The sequence below is a fragment of the Dama dama genome, chromosome 18 (genome assembly GCF_033118175.1).
Source record: "Dama dama isolate Ldn47 chromosome 18, ASM3311817v1, whole genome shotgun sequence".
NCBI classification, from domain to species: Eukaryota; Metazoa; Chordata; class Mammalia; order Artiodactyla; family Cervidae; genus Dama; species Dama dama.
The window spans coordinates 81,537,894-81,560,212 of NC_083698.1; the positions used below are offsets into that span (position 1 = coordinate 81,537,894).

A 22,319-nucleotide genomic window follows, 5' to 3' on the forward strand; every position below is an offset into this window, starting at 1 on the left:
ATTGCGGAGTCAGAGAGTTGCATTTGGACATCACTTTAAAAAGAAAGTCTTAACTTTATTGGTCTAAAGTTCTTGTTTTACCTGAGTTCTGTTTTAAAAATTTATTTTACTGAAGCACAGTTGATTTACAATGTTGTGTTAATTTCTACTATGCAGCAGTGATTCAGTTATGTATATATACTTTCTTCTTATTCTTTTTCCATTAGAGTTTATCACAGGATATTGAATATAGTTCCCTGTGCTATACAGTAGAACCTTGTTGTTTATCTATTCCTTTTATAATAGTTTATATCTACTAATTTCAAACTCCCAATCCATCCCTCTCTGCCCCCCAAACCTGCAACCTGAAGTCTGTTCTCTGTATGTATGAGTCTATTTCTGCTTTGTAGATAAGTTCATATGGGTCATATTTTACATTATACATATAAGTGATATCATATGATATTTGTCTTTCTGACTTACTTCACTTAGTATACTAATCTCTAGGTCCATCCATGTTGCTACAAATGGCCTTATTTTATTCTTTTTGTGGCTAAGTAATATTCCATTGTATACATGTACTATTTCTTCATCCATTCATCTGATGATGGACATTTAGGCTCTTTCCATATCTTGGCTATTGTAAACAGCACTGCAATGAACACAGGGGTGCATGTATCTTTTTTGGATTATAGTTTTCTCTGAATATCAGGCATCAGGTTTTTAAAAATTGTCCCAGGGAAGATCCCCTGGAGAAGGGATAGGCTATTCACTCCAGTATTCTGAAGATTCCCTTGTGGCCCAGCTCATAAAGAATCCGCTTGCAATGCGGGAGACCTGGGTTTGATCCCTGGGTTGGGAAAATCCCCTGGAGAAGGGAAAGTCAACCCACTCCAGTATTCTGGCCTAGAGAATTCCATAGACTGTATAGACCATGGGGATGCAGAGTTAGACATGACTGAGTGACTTTCACTTTAAGGTGATATTAATGTATGGGTGGGATGGAGGACCACTTTGATTAACCTACTCACCTCTGCCTGATCCCACTGCAAAGCTTTCTACTTTGTAGTGTTATTTAGACTTGTCTCCTAGAATTTCCTCCTTTCCACCATTTCTTAAAATCCAAATGAATATCTAAATTCACCCATAGTGTCATTTGCTCAGTTTTGTATACAACTCTTTGCAACCCCGTGGACCGTAGCCTGCCAGGTTCCTCTGTCTATGGGATTCTCCAGGCAAGAACACTGGAGTGGGTTGCCATTTCCTTCTCCATAATAAACCCATAAATTCCCCTCACACTCAAAAGGGTAAACAAGTTAACTAAGGCCTCATCACTCATTATTCCTATACCTCTGATGCCTAGCTTATACTTGTGTTCTATTTTTTAATAATTTTTGTCTGTTCATCTCATCTCCTCTTTTATATGATAAACTTCTTGTGGAACAGGGAGTATTTTATTCATCTGTTTATTCATTATACTGTGCCTAAGACAGTATCTTGTGGACACCTAGTAGGTACACAATTAAATGAATAAGCCATTGAAAAAATAAACCTATAAATATATTAATAACAGAGATGAATAGTTAATATATTCAAGCATCATTTGCTTCTTTGAAGTTTAGAGAAAAAATAGTGAGTGCTTTATAGGAAATAACAGTTGTAGAGCTAAATGAAATGTGCTCTGCGCTGTGTCTGCCAACTGAAGAACAGAACTCACAGGCCCACTGCCTGTAGTGAAAGTTCCCTGTAGCCTTGTATCAGAGGGGTCAAGTCAGTGATGTCTATGTTTCCAAAGAAAGACGAATTCTGCTAACAAGTTAATAATAGACTTTAATAATAATAATAACTCTTTCCAGCTCTTTCACTAAGGAAAAATACGAAAGTCATATGTGAATCTCATCATCTGTGCAACAAAATGATCTATTTAGAGCTGAGAACTTTAGGAATTTAAAAAATCCACTTAGCATTCCATCTTGTTATCAGAGTGACCAAACAAGTGATTAAAGGGCGTAGAGGGCAAAGATGTCTCTTAGCCTGCCCTAAGTCTCTAATTGCTCACTCTGTATTTTATACTTAACCAGAAAGTAAAGAGAATCCTTGCCTGAATGTTTAAGGAATGTGCTTTTGGCAAAACTCGGCCATAATATCTGCTGATTTGCTAGAACTATGATTTTCAAATTTTGTGTATATCAGAATTGTCTGGAAGGTTTGTTAAATCAGAGATTGCTAGGCCCTACTCTCAGTTGATTTGACTCAATAAGAATGTGGAGATGAGTTGAGAAATGATAAGTTGCCAGGTAATGCTAATATGCTGTCCAGGACTACTTGTTGAAAACTAGTGTCCTAGGTCGTTCTTTATTACGGATTTTCAATCTGTCTTCCAGAAGCACAAAGATATTCTGTCTATTTGCCCTTTTAAGTATTTAATGGCCAAACCGTTTGCTTCCATGGGATCCTAAATCAATCTTCTACCTTGGTGAGAAGCCCCTCCTAAATTTATATAGATGCTAAACCCATTAATTGTGAGTTAACATGCAAAGCCTTGGTACATGTTAGCTTAATTATTTGCAGTCAAGACCAGTGACACCATTTCAAAAGGATAGGAACAAGTAGCTGAATTTACATTGTCTTTGGACATGATGGGCTTGCTTGAAGATAGTGGAATCAAGGTAAAAATATAGACAGATGATTTATTCCAAATGGTAATTATATGCCCCCAAAGAGAAGCACCTAGCTCTCACCTAGAGCCAGACATCCTGGAATGTGAAGTCAAGTGGGCCTTACAAAGCATCACTGTGATGGAATTCCAGCTGAGCTATTTCAAATCCTAAAAGATGGTGCTGTAAAAGTGCTATACTTAGTATGCCAGTAAATTTGGAAAACTCTGTGGTGGCCACAGGACTCGAAAAGGTCAGTTTTCATTCTAATCACAAAGAAGGGCAATGCCAAAGAATGCTCAAACTCTCGCACAGTTGCACTCGTCTCACATGCTAGCAAAGTAATGCTCAAAATTCTCCAAGCTAAACTTCAACAGTACATGAGCTGAAGTTCCAGATGTTCAAGCTGAATTTAGAAAAGGCAGAGGAACCAGAGATCAAATTGTCAACATCTGTTGGATCATAGAAAAATTAAGAGAATTCCAGAAAAACATCTACTTCTGATTTACTGATTATGCCAAAGCCTTTGACTGTGTGGATCACAACAAACTGGAAAATTCTTAAAAGAGATGGGAATATGAGATCACCTTACCTGCCTCCTGAGAAATCTGTATGCAGGTCAAGAAGCAACAGTTAGAACTGGACATGGAAAATAGACTGGTTCCAAATCGGGAAAGGAGTATGTCAAAGCTGTATATTGTCACCCTGCTTATTTAACTTATATGCAGAGTATATCATGAGAAATGCGTGGCTGGATGAAGTATAAGCTGGAATCAAGATTGCCAAGAGAAATATCAATAACCTCAGATACACAGGTGACACCACCCTTATGGCAGAAAGTGATAAGGAACTAAAGATCCTCTTGATGAAAGTGAAAGAGGAGAGTGAAAAAGCTGGCTTAAAACTCAACATTCAAAAAACGAAGATCAAGGCATCTGTCCCATCACTTCATGGCAAGTAGATGGGAAAACAATGGAAGCAGGGACAGACTTTATTTTCTTGGGCTCCAAAATCACTGCAGATGGTGACTACAGCCATGAAATTAAAAGATTCTTGCTCCTTGGAAGAAAAGCTATGACCAGTCTAGACAGCTTATGAAAAACCAGAGACATTACTTTGCCAACAAATGTCCATCTAGTCAAAGTTATGGTTTTTCTGGTAGTCCTGTATAGATGTGAGAATTGGACTATAAAGAAAGCTGAGCATCGAAGAATTGATGCTTTTGAACTGTGGTGTTGGAGAAGACTCTTGAGTGTCCCTTGGACTGTAAGGAAATCCCATCAGTCTATCCTAAAGGAAATCAGTCCTGAATATTCATTGAAAGGACTGATGTTGAAGCTGAAACTCCAAACCTTTGGCCACCTGATGCGAAGAACTGACTCATTTGAAAAGACCCTGATGCTGGGAAAAATTGAGGGCAGGAGGAGAAGGGGAACACAGAGGATGAGACTGTCGGATGTCATCACCGACTCGAAGGGCATGAGTTTGAGCATGGGAGTTCGTGATGGACAGGGAAGCCTGGTGTGCTGCAGTCCGTGCGGTTGCAAGGAGTTGGACATGAATGAGTGACTGAACTGAAGGATAAGCAAGATAGTACTGTGGAAAAGAGGAATTCTGGCTTAAGTTTCTATGTCTTTGTGAAACCATGACTAAATTACTTAATCAAGTTCTTAGATTCCTTTCATTTTACAGAAGATGAAGATTTTTAGATTAGATATACTAGGTATATCTTATTTAAGATCTATTTCAACTAGAAAATATGTAAAAAGAATAATAAAGAATGAGATAGATTACCTAAAATGCCAACAAAGACATACTTCTTTACCAGTTTTTTCTATATTTTATACAATTTTCTAATTTGATTTTTTTTTAGCATACTATTACATCAGAAATACATGCCATAAAAACTTAGTAAATATTATTTCGGGAGCTACTCAATATTATATTACTGGATGTATGTAATATTTATTGTTCTTGATCTTTCCCATATTGTTAGATATTTTTGATATTTCTAATGTTTTGCTATTATAAATAATGCCCTCAGAACATTGTTCTATGGAAGTATGGTATGAAAACCCAAGTTCACAGCTGGAGTATAAGACAGATTAAGTTTCTGCTAGAAATTGGTACTAGCATCATGGCCGGAATGCTGGGAATGTGAGAATGGCAGGCACATTCCATGGTAATCTGAAGGCTCATCCGAGAGAGCCAGTATCAGGAATCATGAGTGTTTGCTCTCCCATTGGCTTGTTTGCTCAAGGATTCGTGTTCTTTATTTGTTCATTTTTTGATAAATAGCATATTAAGTTTTATCAGAAAGACTTTGCTTTGTGTTGTCTGAAATCTCCCACTCATATTAACTGTACACAGCATGACTATAGCACCTTGAGACTGATACTGTTTCTAGTCTTATGGAAAGTAGTTCTATCACTTTGTCACATTGTGTATTTTATATCAGAGACATTTGAAACTGTAAAAAGATTGAGGTCTAGGTTAATTTTATGTTTATTTTCATTCCTATATAGCAGTTGACTGGCATCATAGAGTGCTTTGAAAGGTGTGCGGTGTTTGAAAAGACTCAGTGTCTGTTTTTCATAGAGAATAATAGTTCTTTACTTGGATGCACATTCAAACCACATTTCTAGAAAATGGTTTTCCCATTTATCAAGATGTTCTATATTTTTGGTAGAATATTGAATCAAGCATTTGCAAGTACAAAGGTAAAAGCAAAAATCACTACAGAGATAACACAGTTGCCTCTGCCTCTTTTTGCAAGTTTACTCCATGTGTTTTAACAGACACTTAAAAAAATTTTTTTTTCTTTTGGCTATACCACATGGCTTGCAGGATTTTAGTTCCTTGACCAGGGATCGAACCCAGGCTCCCAGCAGCAGAAGCACAGAGTTCTAACTACTGAACTACCAGGAAATTCTTGATACATTTTTAATATTTTGATAGAAATAAAGACTGTGTTGTCTTTCCATGTCAATGTAGTTTTTAAGAATTGTAACAAAGTGTCATGTCACTAGTTTTTAAGTTAGCCTTTTGTGATCACTAATTAAATGTACTGTGCTCTATGTTTATATACATTAACTTATTGACTTCTCACTTCTGGTCCACAAGGTAGCTGTTTCTGTTTCACACTTGCAGAATTGAATAGCACATATCATAAATGGTGGAATTGAGGTGTGACCCAAGGGCTGTCTGTCTCTAAATGTGAGACTTTAACCACAATATCATCCTAGTAACCACAATATCATCCTACCAACCAGTCCATCTTAAAGGAGATCAGTCCTGGGTGTTCATTGGAAGGACTGATGCTGAAGCTGAAACTCCAATACTTTGGCCACCTCATGCGAAGGGTTGACTCATTGGAAAAGACCCTGATGCTGGGAGGGCTTGAGGGCAGGAGGAGAAGGGGACGACAGAGAATGAGACGGCTGGATGGCATCACCGACTCCATGGGCATGAGTTTGAGTAAACTCCAGGAGTTGGTGATGGACAGGGAGGCCTGGTGTGCTGCGATTCACGGGGTCGCAAAGAGTCAGACATGACTGAGCGACTGAACTGAACTGAACCACAGTATCATCCTGGTTTCTTGAGAGTATATGAAAGATATTTAGAATTTTTTTAACTTTACCACAATATTTGTTTATATTGCTTTTTTTGAGATTTGGGTATAATTTAGAATTATTGTATTAATGGGCAAAATATCAAAACTGTGCTTCCTCCTGCCACATTCCTCTACAAAATGATGGCTCACATTTTAACTTTCATTGACAGTGCTATTTCTCCATGGATCTCCAGTATTAGATATTATCACATTTTTTAATCTGATGAAGTTAAAAATGTCACATCATTTAAATTTTTTAGTAGGAAGTTTTACTTATATATCAATTTAAAATTATTTCTATTTTTTAAATGCTGTCTTTTTACATTTAATTTTTTATTTGCAAATCTTTTTTTATATGAAGGATATGAATAAGCAGTTTGTATTTTCACATCTAAATGGCAAAATAAAGAAGAAAAGATATGAAATACACAAAAAGTTACAAAAAGACCTTTTAAAGTAGAGCATATCACTTTACAGTCATAGGACTGGCAAATTTCAAGTTTGGAAATATCACCTACTGCTGGTGGATATTCCAAGGAAAGATTTCATACATTGAGTGTGGAAATGAGAAATATTGTAGCCTTTTTTTTGGAAAGCAATCTGGAACATCTATGACAGTTAAAATACTCATAGTTTTTAAGCCAGTAATATTATTCTTGGAAATCCATATGATAGAAGTTAAAGTATCAGAAGGTAATAGAAAAAAAAAAAAAAAATATATATATATATATATATAAATTAACAAAGTCAAAGAAAAAGAAAATGCTTCAAATAAAGATAACCAAAATGAGGGAAATGAGATTACAATTTTTGAGTAGTAAATAATTAGAAAAATAGGAAATTATGTGTGAAGAATCTTTGGAGGGGTGGAAAAATAATGTTATAAGATTAGAGGAAAACCTGATTCTGCAGAATTCTATTAAAATATGTGGAAAAAAATATGCTTCTTAGATGCAATGCTTCTTAGAAACAATACACTTTAATAGTACTTGGCATAGTTTCATATTGGCTTAAATATTCTTCATCTCATAGATGACACAATTTATTAGCCCCAGGAGACACTTCTGATACCCCTTTGGCTCCTGGGAGCAGGGCCAGCTTTACAAAAATTGTGAAGTGGATGAAATGTGTTTTAGCCAATAGCTCTATTTACCCTTACCGAGGTCCCTTCTTATCTGAAGCACCCATTTTAGGGCCCCACAGGGTGGCCTGCCTCGTCAGGTTACACCTACCACGTGGGACTCATCGCTACTCACGCATGACAAGTACCTTTCTTCATCAGCAGTTTCAGGGCTCAAAGATGTCACATATTTTAGCAAATGCACGGTACTGCCAGTGAGGGAAAACTGCAGATCCCAGTTCTAGATGTGTATGAATTTTAACTGAGGCCTCGTATTGCTGAGGTCCTCTCTTGCTTTAGATCAGAACCAACCAGTGGCTATCTGGTGAGTTAACATACATTCCTCCTATGGTATGGAGGCCTGTTAACGAAACGTGAAGGAGTGATGCAGAGTTGAGAGAGATTGTTTTCTGTGTTTTCTAACTGACTCATATCACTCTAATCAGACGCCCTGAATAATAAGCTGCACAAGGCTTATTGTCACTGAGATCTCAAATTTATCTGCTTGTATCTTACCTCCCACCCGCCTGTCTATTCATTTAACCACAAATACTTATGTAAAGCTTATCAAGTACTAGACACTGTTCTAAGCATGTTACAAATATTAACTCATTAAATTTTCATAATATCCCACCAATACTGGTATTATTATTTCTAGGAGGTCTGAGTTTTAATCCTCACATCTGCTTTTTGGAATGACCTTGAATAAGTACATTAGATTACCTATTCCTCAGTTTGAAAATAGAAGATAAGACTTGCCTCATAAATATCTCATGGAAATGTTATGATTGTTTTAAGTAAATCTTCAAAGATTATTGAAAATAATGCTTTAGCAATAAGAGCCGTGTAACCTTAAAATGCTGTGGCATTAAGTAATAAGCCATTGATAGAACTGATTCTTTTTCTATGCTAGTGAACTATATTTTCTCAAGCCTTAGTTCTCATCTGTGCTGAATTAGTGTGGAATTATTCTTAGAATAAAATTTTAAATCAGTGACTCCCACCTCCCTCTCAAATGGCTCACAGTTCCCAGTGCATTATTATACAGTGTCAAACTAGATATGATTAGGTTTTATTCACTGCATTTGAGAGAAATCATGGAAAATGACTTTTAATAAAACAGGAAGAAGGAATAATATTTGGTTAAATAAAGTGGCACTTCGCTAATTATACACTAAAACCTCCTGCACTGTACTGTGGAATCTGGTGTAAGGAGTGTCTGTCAGAAACTCATGTCAAGTCCTCAAGTAATAAAAGAACCCAGTTTAAAGTGTCACTCTCCTAACAAGGATTATGACCAGGACATTATAGCCAGGCATCAGAATATCTTATAATTGACACTAAACATGTTTTATGTAATGCATGGTTATTTATGTAGAACTCTAAAATTGGTGTGGCTGGAGACAGAGCATTATGAAGGTGAGACCTTTCTAGGAACTACAGGGCAGAGATGTAGGTTGTACATCAGTGTTTCTCAAACTCATTTGTGTGTGTAGATCACCTGGGGACGTTGTTATTCACAATTTGGTGAGGTCTAACTTGAGAACTGAAATCTGTCATTTCTAACACGCTTTCAGTATATGAAAATGTTACACATCCAGGGGCTTCCCTGGTGGCCCAGCTGTAAAGAATCCGGCTGCAATGCAGAAGCTACAGGAGAAATGGGTTCAATTCCTAAGTTGGGAAGTTCCCCTGGAGGGCATAGCAACCCACTCCAGTATTCTAGCCTGGAGAATCCCATGGACAGTGGAGCCTGGTGGGCTGCAGTCCATGGGATCGCAAAGAGTTGGACATGACTGAAGAGACTTAGTGCACACACACACACACACACACACACACACACACTGAGGACTGAAATCTTTCATTTCTAACAAGCTTTCAGTATTTGAAAATGTTACAGATCCAAAGACCATTTCTGAGTAGGAAAGATGTCCATGTTTAACTGTAATATAAGATACAATCTACCTGCAATGCAGTGGTCATGGATTCTATTCCTGGATCGGGACGATCCTCTGGAGGAGGAAATGGCAACCCACTCCAGTATTCTTGCCTGGAGAAGCCCATGAATAGAAGAGCCTGGGGGGCTGCAGTCCATGGGGTTGCCGAGAGTAGGGCACGACTTAGCGACTAAACCAAGATACAATAGAAGTAGGTATGTGACAATGATTTCTCAAGCAGATTTTGGAGGCAAGAGCATTCACCAGAATGAGCTCCAGGCAAGGGCACACAGGTCTACAAGTGTATGGAGTCTTAGAGACCAATAAGGGTCCATGTGGCTGAGAGGAAGTGGGGGTTGGGGTGCTGCTTTCAGGGAAAGGGCTAGAGGACTAGGTTGGAGCGGGAGTGAAGGGTCTCTCTTGCCTTGCTAAGGAGTTTGATCTGTATTGTGCTGGCGATGACAAGATCTCTGTTTTCAGAGGATAATCATGGCCCTAGGGAAGGAAGATGGATTAGTGAAGGGAAAAGAATTAGAAGCAGGGCCAGTAATTAGGAGGCTTTGCAGAGATGTGAAATCTTAGAGACTGTGATAGGATTTGAAAAGGTCAGGAAATATTTAAGAAATTCTAATTTAGGCTGAATGGGAATTGGAAATCAATGGCAAGTGGAATGGGAGACTAGTCCAGGATGAAGATGATGTAATGCTTTCCAGCTTGAAGGAGAGAAGGTGGCTACACCTTTGATGGTAACAAAAGTGAATGGACTGACAGGTTTTTGGCAGGAGATTACATGTTCTGATGTGTTCAGCAGGGCATCTGTTGTAGGAAGTAACTGGAAATCTGAAGCATAAGAAAGGTTGAGAAATGTAAATTTGAGAGTCAGTGGCAGGGAAGCTATAGCTAAAGCAATGAATGTAAATCAAAGCAACCAAGGAGTTTGGGTTTAGAGAAAAATGGTAACAAGTGAAAAGAAAGGCTAAAAATTTGGGGACCTGCATGTATTGAGGAGGGTCTCAAACCATGAACTTGATATGTTTCTCAGCCTTTTGTATTTTAAATACCATTATTTTTTTCACTTTCTGCATTGTAGTGCAGATTGGTTTTATAATACCACATTTTTAGTATAAAATGTGCGCTCAGTCGTGCCTGACTCTTTGTGACCCCATGGACTGCAGCCCACCAGGTTCCTCTCTCCATGGGATTTCCCAGGCAAGAATACTGAAGTGGGTTGCTATTTTCTCCTCTAGGGGATCTTCCCAACCCAGGGATCGAACCAGTGTCTATTACATCTCCTGCATTGGCAGGCATGCTCTAGAGCCACCTGGGCTACATATATAATACTTAATGAGATATATAATTAATATGTGTCTAGCTACAGCCACATATACTTAACAGTCATCACCGTATTTTCTCTGGAGAATATATTTTTTCTGACTTAAAACAAGACAAAAAGCTAAAGTCCATACTTCATTCAGATTTGTAAACTTTTTTGCCTAATGTCCTTTTTCTGTTCCAAAATTCCATCCAAAATATATTACATTTAGTTGTTCTGTTTCCTTCGGCTTCACTTGGCAGTGGCTGTTTCTCAGACTTTCTTTCTTTTTGATGACCTTGGCAGTTTTGAGAAGAACCAGTCAGATGTTTTTGATGTCCTTCAATTGGGATATGCCTGGTGTTTTTCTGATTAGTCCAGGGTTATGGTTTGGGGGAGTAAGACCACAGAGGTAAAGTATTGTTCCTCTCATATCGTATCAAGGGAATGGTATGTACTATACACATGACTTCTCACCATCGATGTTAATCTTAATCACCTAACTGAGGTAGTGTGTGTCAGATTTTTTCACTGCAAATTATTTTTTTATTCCCCCTTTCTATACAAGACTCTTTGGAACGGTGTTCTTGTGCACAACTCAAGCTGAAGGACTAGACAGTTGTGATCTACCTCCTTGAGTTTGTAGTAGTTATGGAAATTATTTGGTGTTTTTCCATACCAGAGATTTGTCTCTTCCTCCTCATTTGTTTATTTATTCAATAATTTATTTATATCCGTATGAGCTAGTGGATATTTATTTTATACTTGGGGTTATAATCCAATATTACTTTATTTATTTTTTTGCTCAAATTGTGCCAGTTTTGACCACTGGCTCCCATGTCTCTTTAATATGCCTCCATCATTGCTTTTGTTTATTTGCTCGTTTGGTTTTGAGCTCTTCTTCATTTTCTGGCAGTATGGTGCCCTAGACTCATCTTGTATACTTAACTTATCCAGCCCTTGAATCAGCCATATCTCCAAAGACCCCTGGTTTCTTCTTATTGGAGAATGGTATTAAAAACTGATACCTGGGTGAGAGGTACAGTCTGATTTTTAAATTGCTGCACAGTTAATTTCTTTCAAGGTTTTCTAAGTTGGTGAGAATTCCAGACTTTCAAAAATTTGGTAAAATGCAATAATGAGACTTTTCTCACAGACAAACAATAGTCTTTAAAGCAGTAAAAGTTTAAACACACAGGCACACACATCTAATCAGTTATACTTCAATAGAAGACTGCAAAAGTGGCGTGAAAATCTTTATAAAAATAAAATCACTTTAAAAAAAACTTGTGGAAGTAAACTTCAGCAAGCCTTCTAAAGTAAACATTTCTCAGGTTTATTTCATATGAACAAACATATCCATTTTTTTCATGCTCTTAATGAAAAGTTTCGTTAGAGCAGGAGTCTTTTAACTTTTACAGAAGTTTAAAATGTTGCCTTTTTGAGCTTGTGAGTAGGTGAGTAGAAGAATTTCAGGAGCTCAAAACTCTTCTCAGAAACAATCTCCAAACCTCTCTTAGGGCAGAAAGTGGATAGACATTAGGATGGGAAAATTTTATCTCTAGTGTGAATTTATAACATCAAGGGAGAGAATGGTTTAGAATTTATTTCTGGCGAAACACAAAAGTTTTCATCATCAGCTCTTTAAAGGATAAGGAGCCGGAGGCATAACAAGCAAAAACCCATGACCAGACTCTTGGGGCAAGAAACCAGATTTAATTAGATTTTGAGACCATGTTATATAATACACTGAAAATCTCAAGTTACAATATAATGATTTCTTTTAAAATAAATTCTGAAAATTAAAATATAAAATCCAATAAACATCTAGTAAGTGTCTACTATAATCAGTGTTAGATACAACAACTTGCATGTTTGTTGTCCTTAAAGTAAAGCCATGAATGATCAGTTCTGTGTCACTGTTCTGTAGATCCATCATATTAAAAATATAGTTAAGGGAACTGGTTAGTGCAACTTGATTCAGGAATGGCTATTTTATACTCAAACAATCTTGTGGTAGAATCAGACATAGAGCCCAATTTATTATCAATAAGTTAATAAGTATTCATGAATATAAACTACTAATTCTGGTAAAGAAAGGATACAGAGAAAGGAAGACTTTTTATGTGGTAAGAATCTTATTTACCATCTGAGCCACCCTGAGCGACTGAACATGTATAAGAATCTTAAGAAAAGGGTACAAAATTGGAAGAGTGAATATATGAAATGTCCTCATGTTATAAAGGAATATATAAAACATATATAAATATAGTACATAATAATATATAAAGGAATATTATGTATCATTTAATAATTGTTATATCATAAAAGAATATTATGTATTTTTAAATCATTGTTATATTATGAAGGAATATTATGTATTATTTTAAAATTAAGCATTTTTAGTATTTCACACTGAAATAAAACAGATTTCAGGTCATCATGCTTCTGTATCCTTAAGGAATATAATAGTACCAATGGAATAAGTAAATAAGACTTGGTTTTAGTAGCTATGTATCTTAAAAGTTCCTGGAAAAGTTCATTTTCCAAGTTATATTTTATAAGTCTTTTCTGCTTCAATATAGTGTATGTGTTCACAGAAATTTTCTAATAAGTAAAGCACTTGAAATTTTGTATTAGTTTTCATAATTAATATTATAACTTTAAATGCAATGACTAGTTACCTTTGTTCTTCTTATGTACTTCTTCATTCTTACTAAGAAATAAAATGTATCTTTATGTTCTTTTTAAAAAAATACTCTTAATATTTTTCTTATTATTCATCTATTTTTAATTTTTACCAAAATATTTCAATATCATAGGATATGAATTTTAGTTATTGATTTAGCAACTGATCACATTCAGTTGCTCATTCATTTACATGTTTAGCAAACAGGTAGCAAATACTTGTTAACTTCCAGCCACTGCTATCGATACTGAGAATACAGCAGTGAATAAAATAGACCCAGTTCAACCCTCATGAAGCTCACATTCAAATGGGGAGAGACAGACAATAAACAAATAGGCAAGAAATATATAATATGTTGGATGATGATAGATGTTATGGAGAAAAATAAAGCAGAAGTAGACTTGTCATTCCTTGAGAAAAAACAGCACTTATAGGAATGATGCTATCTCGGAGCTCTCTGTTGTTCTCTGGATTGAATTACTGATCCAGCAGACTTTATCAATGAGGAGGTCATTTGAGAGCCAGGAAACGATTGTTTGCTTTACATGGCAGCCTGCCTGTGAGAAACTGGAAATATTCTAAAGGCAGCCTCACTCCTTAGGGCAGATGCTTGATTAAAACAAAAATGAGAACAAAAACCTTAAAAAATAGCTCTTATTTTTATATTGAGACATTAGGTTGTTCCAGAGAACAACTTAAAGAAGGATAAAAACCCAATCAGCGCCATATTATGTCTGAATTAATACATCTGGACCCTGATGTCGCCTTCTAAAATTATCTGTGGAGTTTCATTGCTTCCAGAGTCAATGCTGTGGAGGCATGATAATGAACAATAGTGTTCCATAGTTTTGGGGAAGAATCCTGTAGATCTTTCATGTTTTTGTAATTTTGAGATGGAGAATGAACATCCACATCCTGTTTTCGTAGAACCATGTTCTGTGACCTCTCTATTTAAGGGCTTGGCTGGCCTGATCTCAGAGCTAGCCCTGCCCTGGTTTCTTTGTAACAGAAAAGGGAAAGAAATTATTATAACCATCAAAACATCTGAGAAACTTTTAGAGATTTCTTTTCAAAAGTCGGTGGAAACCCAGTTAATATTTATCATTCCCCAGTCCATCTGCAGCTGGGAGAGATCTTTTATACATTAATATTTCTGTTACTTCAGTTATCAATGATATCATTAATAATGTGTTAGGGTGCTATTGCTGGGTGAGGTTCTAAGAAATACCTGAGTTATACTTGTTATGGTCTTTTTTTTTCCCTCTATGATCCCAAATGAAAAATACCAATAACTGAGAAAATACCAAAGCTAATAGTTCCTCTTTGTTCCTTCTTTTGTAAAGTATATGTAATAATTGCTTCTACTCCATAGTGGTGTTCGAAGTTCTGCATAAGTTAATACATATAAGGAGTCAAAAGCCAGGTGTCTTTCTTGCCTCCCAGTTTTTTTTTGGAAGCAATAATGATGTAATGATCACAAACATGGCTTCTGGAGCTAGACTTCCTATATGCAAATTTTCTTCTCACCCTAAACTAGATGGCTGAACTTGGGCAAGTTATTTAAACTTTCTATGCTGAAAAAAGAAAAAAATATATACCTATCAGGGTATTGTGTAGAATAAATTAATTAATGCAAATACTTGGAACAGTACCTGGTATACTATAAGGTCTCAAGGACTATTTGCTGTTGACTCATTATCACTACTATTGCTATTCTTCCTTATTTATGGTGTGGCCTTGGCATATGGTTAGGCTGAGTCACATAAAGGTCATCTTTCTGTGTGCCAGGAAAACCTAAGAAGCCATCATCCAAATTGGCCAGGATCTGCTTTGCCTGTTTTTCCTCAATCCCAAATCTTTTTTTAAAATTACTTTTTATTGGAGTATAGTTGCTTTACAATGTTGTGTTAGTTTCTGCATACAACAACAATTCAAATCTGACTTCTCAGCTCTTAAACTAATGTCAACCTTCAGGGGGCAGAAGAAACACATCAAGTAAGACCAACACCAAAAATGCTTGCCTCAGTGTCTAGAAAGAGCCTGTCTTGGGCCACTTATAACTGTGGCAACAGCTCCAGACACATTGAATGTGGAGAGAACCCCAAAACGACTGTGAACAAGAAAGAAATGAAAGCAGGTCCACCTAGGAGTGGGACCTGGCCCACTTAACAATCCAACAGAAAAGACATGGGGAAAAGATGGCTTTGGGGCAGTCCTGATTTTTTTTTCCAGGCTTCTTAGAGAAAGAAGCCTCTAAGAGGCAGCACTTAAGCCCTTACCAGCTTTAGTATGAACAACCAAATGTCTTTGGAATTGAAGTGACCTTACTCAACCTTGTGGAAAAGCATGGCCAAAAATGGAAATCAAAGGGTATGTTTAGACATCCTTTAAAGACCAACTGAGCAAATATCAACTTGCCTACAGTCATCTCAACAAAACCCATTTCCTAATGAACAAGCCTAATTCATTAAAAGCTGGAACATCAACTTGCTCAAAGAACGATTCATGGAAAACTGACACACCAGTGTTTTATACCAATCAGTTCTAAGGACTGTTTGCTACTACTAAAGGCAAAAAGCCCAGGCAAAGGTAGGACCAGGCAGGACCACTGTAGTCAACTACAGAAAATGTGGGAAGCTGCCCTCAACTGTCAGTGGCTGCCTTGTGGGATATGAACCCAAAACTTCTAAGTTTTCAAGTGAAAGCTGAAATCTGGATTTTTATGTGACTCATGCTGACATTTGCATTTTGGCAAGTGCTTAAAATTAAAACCAAAACCAAAACAAACATGGTGCAGGCCAAACACACCCCATATGCGGCTGGTACTCCCCCCGTGCGTCTGCAGTCTCTGCTGTCCACGCAGGCATTGTCCACTAAACACTCATACTTCTAGTCTTGTTGGGGCTCAGATTTGTATCCAAGATGCTCCAAGGCTGACTTCTGAATGCGATTTATTTCGCTACTGAGTGTGATTTGCTCTCTGCCCAGTTTCTAGATTTCAGCATGGCTTTGGGGTATTTTTCTAAAACCAAGCTTGAATACATAGCACCACTCATGAAACAAATAATGCCTTTTCTTTAAAAAAGGGCTGTGGGAGTCAGGGAGAGGAGTAGACTTGAAGAGAGTAAGAAATGAAGAGACGGTGAACAGGTCTACTTTAACTAGAAAATTTAACTAGAAAATAGAGGTAGAGTAACAATAAAATAACAATAGCCATTTTGAGTGGAAACAATCAGCATTTTTTCAGATCATGGTGGCAAGAATTAGGCAAGAACCATATGAAAGGATCACTTAAAATTTTGAGTTATAGTTTCCTTCATTTTAAGAGGAAATTGATATAGTATAAACTGGCTTTGAAATATTAACTTTTTTTTGAAATATTAACTTTTATTTTAAAATATTAATTAAATATTTTTGAGAGATGAGGGGTAGCATTATGAATGTCAAGAAATTGTGTGATGCTTTATGAGTTAGCCTAAATTCCTTTTGATGTTTAGATCCCTTACAGATTGCTACAGGCAGTGACTGTCTGCCCTTTTGTTTTGCTATTGACTTTCATATTTCTAGTACAGTGTTTGGCTCAGAGGAGGTTCTTAGTAAATTGAATGCTTTGAATTATTTAAATGAGTCTCCAGTTTCAAACATTTATGACTTAAATATATATTTCTATCAACTCTAGAAATTGTGTGTATGCCTTGGGTAGTGAGGAGGGGCATGCTTCAGACTTAGAGGAATATAAAACATACTCTGATTTTAACACCCAAACAGTGTAGTCCATAATATGAAATTCTCCCCTCTCTGCATATCCTTATCTTTTTAAAATATTTAGTTGTGTGTATTATGACAGCAGGTTTCTTCTAGTGTTTTAGTTTCTTGGGCTAGAAGTAATAGCAAATGAAAACAGTCTCTGTGTTTTCCCTGTTGAATCCATATTAAATGGTTTTGGCTGAAAATGCCAGATGCACATTTAAAATAAAGTATTGAGATCATCATAGAGTATTAGGTTTTGACTATGGGAATCTATTTGTAGTTTCCTTCAAAGTGAGGATACATGGAACAGGGGAGCCCCTTGACATCGGAGGCCTGATGAGATATTACTGGATGAGATTTCTCCCAGCTCCCCATCACCAGCATCATTTCTCCTTGGTCTGTTGAACTACTGTGCTATCTTCCAGCATCTTGAGATACATCAAGCCAGCAGAGAAGCTCTAGGATGAAAGCTCAGATGTTAACTTGAGTTCAGTTTTCTGGATCCTTTGGTTAGGCAGAGAGGTTTCCCGTCTGGCAACAGGACAACTGTAGACCAATAACTCAGACCACACAGGACCTGTCAAATGGAAAAGGACTTGAGTAGTGAACAGTGAAATTTCATTCCTAAGCATCATAGATCATTCTTCCTCATCAACCTTTCCCCTCCCCCGCCCCCGTATGGCTCTTCTTTGAAAGCATTATGCTATCAAGTGAGAAATTCTAGGATATTTTTAAAAGATGGCCTTGAATAATTCCTAGCTTTTTGAAGCTACTAATAATGCAGGAAGTGACTTGTGAGGTCTGGCATAAATACTAACAAATACTAAATGTTATTTGAAGGATCATTTATCTTAGGATTGATCAACAAAAGATGCCACATGTACAGAAACTGCCTCATTTTCTCAACTGAATTTCCATCTAAAATGGAGAAATTTCCCAAGTAGTACCAGTTCTTTTGAGTATTACTTAAGGTTCTTTCTCTGGGTGTTTTTTTTTGTTTTGTTTTAAGATAGATATTTCTATATTGTCTCTGAAGTAACGTGTTTACTACTTCTGTCGTTAGCTACTTATTCATTCATTCATATAACAAATATTTCTAAGCATCAATTATATGCAGGGATATGCTGACACAAATTTATGTAAATATATCAAAAAGAATAAGGGAAAATAAACCCATCTAGCCACATAAATATTAATTTTTAAAAGTTTAAGCATTATGCAAGAATGTATTCTGCAGAGATTATTTTGGCAAGTAACTATGATTTACTGGCAAAGAACTTTGTTCTTGGTGAAATAGCTAAAATATCATTTGCTTTAGTCTATGTTATACTCCGTATTTTAAAGTCAGCTTTGCTGACTATAACTAGAACATAAACTTGTTTTTGAAAAAACCAATGAAAAAAATTTTTCATTGAATTTTATTTCCTACTTAGCCCAAATTTTTCTTTGCAAAAAAAATTCATCAAAGTATTTTGGGGGCTTCCCTGGTGACTCAGTGGTAAAGAATCTATCTGCTTGCCAGTGTAGGAGACATAGGTTCAATCCCTGCTCTGGGAAGATTCCTCATGCTGCAGAGCAACTGAGCTCATAAACCACAACTTCTGAGCCTGTGTTCTAGAGCCTGGAAGCCACAACTGCTGAGCCCATGAGCTGAAACTACTGAAGCCCACGTGCCCCAGAGCCTGTGCTCCACAAGAGAAGTCACAGCAATGAGAAGCCTGCACACTTCAACTAGAGAGTAGCCCCCACTTGCTACAACTAGAGAAAAGCTCACACAGCAATGAAGACCCAGCACAGCCAAAAATAAAATAAACAAATAAATAAAAATTTTTTAAGTAGAAAACAATCTTTAAAAAAAATATTTTTTTTGTTTTTAAGATCTATGAAAATTAATGGTAATACAGAGGCCCAGAACAAAATATTCAGTGTTTTGGCTTCTTGTTATTTGATTTACAACTCCTTCATCTCTTAAAATACTTTATAATCTTCTTTCCCTCCAATTTCCAATTGAGACTTTATAAAATTAGTGACCCAAACATTCTAATTTTGTCTTTTAGAGGAATGTCTTGATATAACTTCAGATCATTGGATTTTCCCTAAGATACAATATGAAAGTATAAGTTCTGCTTAATTAGAAAAGTTGAATTTAATTACTTTGAATACTGTCTTTTAAGTATATTCAGAATCATTGTTACTTGTGTTTACGTTCTTTAATCTGAAGACATAAATGGTGCCTTTACAAATCAGATAAAGTGTTTGCTTTTCTGTACTCTTTTGCTATTAGGTGAGTTGGACTCTTGGGATCTGCTTATTTGCCTGTCTTCTAGGACAGCTGGTGGAAAACCCTGCATATCAAAGGAAGACATGTGCCAGTTAAATTTACATCAAAAGGTAAACATTCTTTTTCAAAAAGTGAACAGATTTTATCAGACCTGTAGGTATTTTTTTGAGTTTCCTATGACCATATTTACTTATTTTAAATTTAAGATGTTTTTCCTTTTTATTATTTATCACAGTATAATTGCTTTACAATGTGATATTAAGATTTCTGTTGTACCACAAAGTGAGTCAGCTATATATCCCTTCTCTTTTTGGTTCCAGTCCCATTTAGGTCACCACAGAGCATGGCACAGAGGTCCCTGTGCTGTTTAGTAGTTATCTATTTTACACACAATAGTGTATTTATGTCACGCCCAACTCATCCCACTCTCCCTTTCCCCCTTGGTATCCGTACTTTTGTTCTCCACATCTGTGTCTTTATTTCTGCTTGGCAAATACATTCATCTATACAATTTTCCTAGATTCCACATATGTGTGTTAATATCCAATATTTGTTTTTCTCTTTCTGATTTAGTTCAGTGTGTATGGCAGTCTTTAGGTCCATCCATGTCTCTACAAATGACACAATTTCATTCCTTTTTAATGGCTGAGTAATATTCCATTGTATTTATGTACCACATCTTTATCCATTGCTTTGTTGATGGACATTTAGATTGTTTTCATGTTCTGGCTATTGTAAATAGTGCTGTAATAGACCTATGGTTTTTAACACCAATATTTCCTGGTCCATAATGTTGAAAAAAATGTCTTGAAAAATTGGAGCCATTGTATCTTTGAAGAAAGTTTCAATGGCCATTCCTTCTACACTTCACCATTTTGGGGCTTCCCAAATGGAAGGTGGTACTAGTAGTACTGCCTGCCAATGCAGGAGATATAAGAGACATGGGTTTGATCCCTGGGTCAGGAAGATTCCCTGGAGGACAGCATGGCAGCTCACTCCAGTACTCTTGTCTGGAAACTCCCATAGACAGTGGAGCCTGACGGGCTACAGTCCATGGGGTCGCAAAGAGTCAGATAGGGCTGAAGTGACTTAGGACACATGCATGCCTTCAACTTCAACTCCTGCCAATCAATATCCAGTTTTACCCAGTAGGATGCAAGACTTGGCCTAAGAAATAAATAGCCTATGGATTTTTGCTTACCCTGGTCACTTGTTTATCCAAGTAGTAAAGATTTTATTTACTAATTCCTTGTTTTGATGTTTTCAAACTTAAGCTGAATCACAACAAAATTAATAGTTTTTAAATTAACTTTTAAAGTTGACATCCAATATTTACTACTGTGTATAATCTTTTATAAATACTTTTAGAAAAACTAACAAAAGGCTTGCAATATGCTAGTCACTGTGCTGGAAAATTTACATTTTTATGATAGCTTTAACAAATCTATGAGAAAAATGTCCAAGCCAATAGTTGTTTTTCAGTAGTAAAAGAGTACTATAGTAGCTCCCCTGATCATTTGATATTTCTGCAATTGACAGTGGTTATCACTCCTTCCTCCTTCTGCCTCCTCCCTTGGAGGAACACATTCTTTTGCTTTTTCTTGTACATCTTTGCATCTTCGGCTATCCTTTCTGTGTTCTTCAGAGCCACCTTTCCTCTGTCCATTCTTTAAATGCCTCTGTTCCCCAATATCACCCCTAAAGTTGATAGTTGATATCATTTGTAATTGATGACTCCCAACTCTACATCTGAAGTTCCAAGCAGTTTCCCAGACTTTAGTATATCCTGTATAACTACTCTCTGAACATCTCCACTTAAGTGTCTCACAAACACCTCAGATTCAACGAAGAGTAAATGGATTCATTGTTGTCTCTGGTAAATTCACTTCTGTGCTGGCATTTGGAAGCTCTGCAAAACCGCCCTGCGGGTCCTAAGTGTGGTTAACCACTCTGTCACTTCCCAAGATAGAAATTAGCCTTCACCTTTGAGCCCTTTTTCTCCCATGTCATCTGCATTCTGTCAATCACGAATACTAAGGAATTTAACTTCTAAATAGTTCTCAAATATCATACCTACTTTCCATACTTACTACCTTTATTCTGATCAGACAGTCACTATGTGTAACCAGGACAGTTGCCCAAATCTCTTCACTGATTTTTCCAAAGCAAGAATGTTTTGCCCCTGAAATCCATACTGCTCACAGTTATCAGAGTGAAAAATACAAATTGCTGACTTCAGCTGATTACTCCTGTCATTAAAATCTTGCACAGCTTCCCATTTTAGCTACAGAATGAAGTTGACAACATTTGCTGTGTATATCAGTCAGCCCCCAGCAGGAAACAAATGCCATACTCAAAAATTTAACTGAAGAAAAACTAATGAAAGAGCTATTTACAGAGCTTTTGGCAGGAAAAGAGAAACAAAAAGATTTAGAGGCCCTCAGCGACCAGCTACATCGTAAGGCTTTACCACCCTTGATCTGAAGAAGGGTATGTAGAAGAAATGATATAGCAGAACCTAGTAAGAGCCAGAGACAAGAGAGAAAGATCGGTGGGAAAGGGCTATATATGTCGAAGAATGCAACCATCACCAAATCATAGCCCTAACAGAGGGAAGCCAGAAAGATAAGAAAGTATTCACCCTCTCTCCAGTCCTACATTGCAGTCTCTTGCCACAGCCTCCTACCTAGTACCATTCCAAGTGCTTACGGTATTTGTTTCTATCCATTCTTTATATATGAAGAGACCAAAGCACAGAGGAGTTAAGAAAACTGCTTAAATCTTCCTTCCTAATAAATGAAGCACCTAGGATTCAAACTCCGGCAGTCTTACTTTAAATTCTGTGTTCTTAACCATATCACTGTAGAACCTTTCTAAATAAATATTTAGCCACTGTATTTAAACCCTAGTCTAATCAATATTCTTAAAGAATACATAAATTCTAAATGATACATGTTGGATAACTGTCACTTTGGAGCATG

The 22,319-nt window shown here is 36.7% G+C and overlaps 1 protein-coding gene across 1 annotated transcript in view; it reads left to right on the top strand.

Moving 5' to 3' along the window:
• The window catches only part of CPED1 (cadherin like and PC-esterase domain containing 1), a 304,150-nt gene that overhangs the window by 41,580 nt on the left and 240,251 nt on the right, over positions 1-22,319 (top strand). The window contains exon 3 of the mRNA XM_061165684.1: positions 19,342-19,448. Coding sequence (XP_061021667.1) covers positions 19,342-19,448 — 107 coding nt within the window. The remainder of the gene's footprint in view (positions 1-19,341; positions 19,449-22,319) is intronic.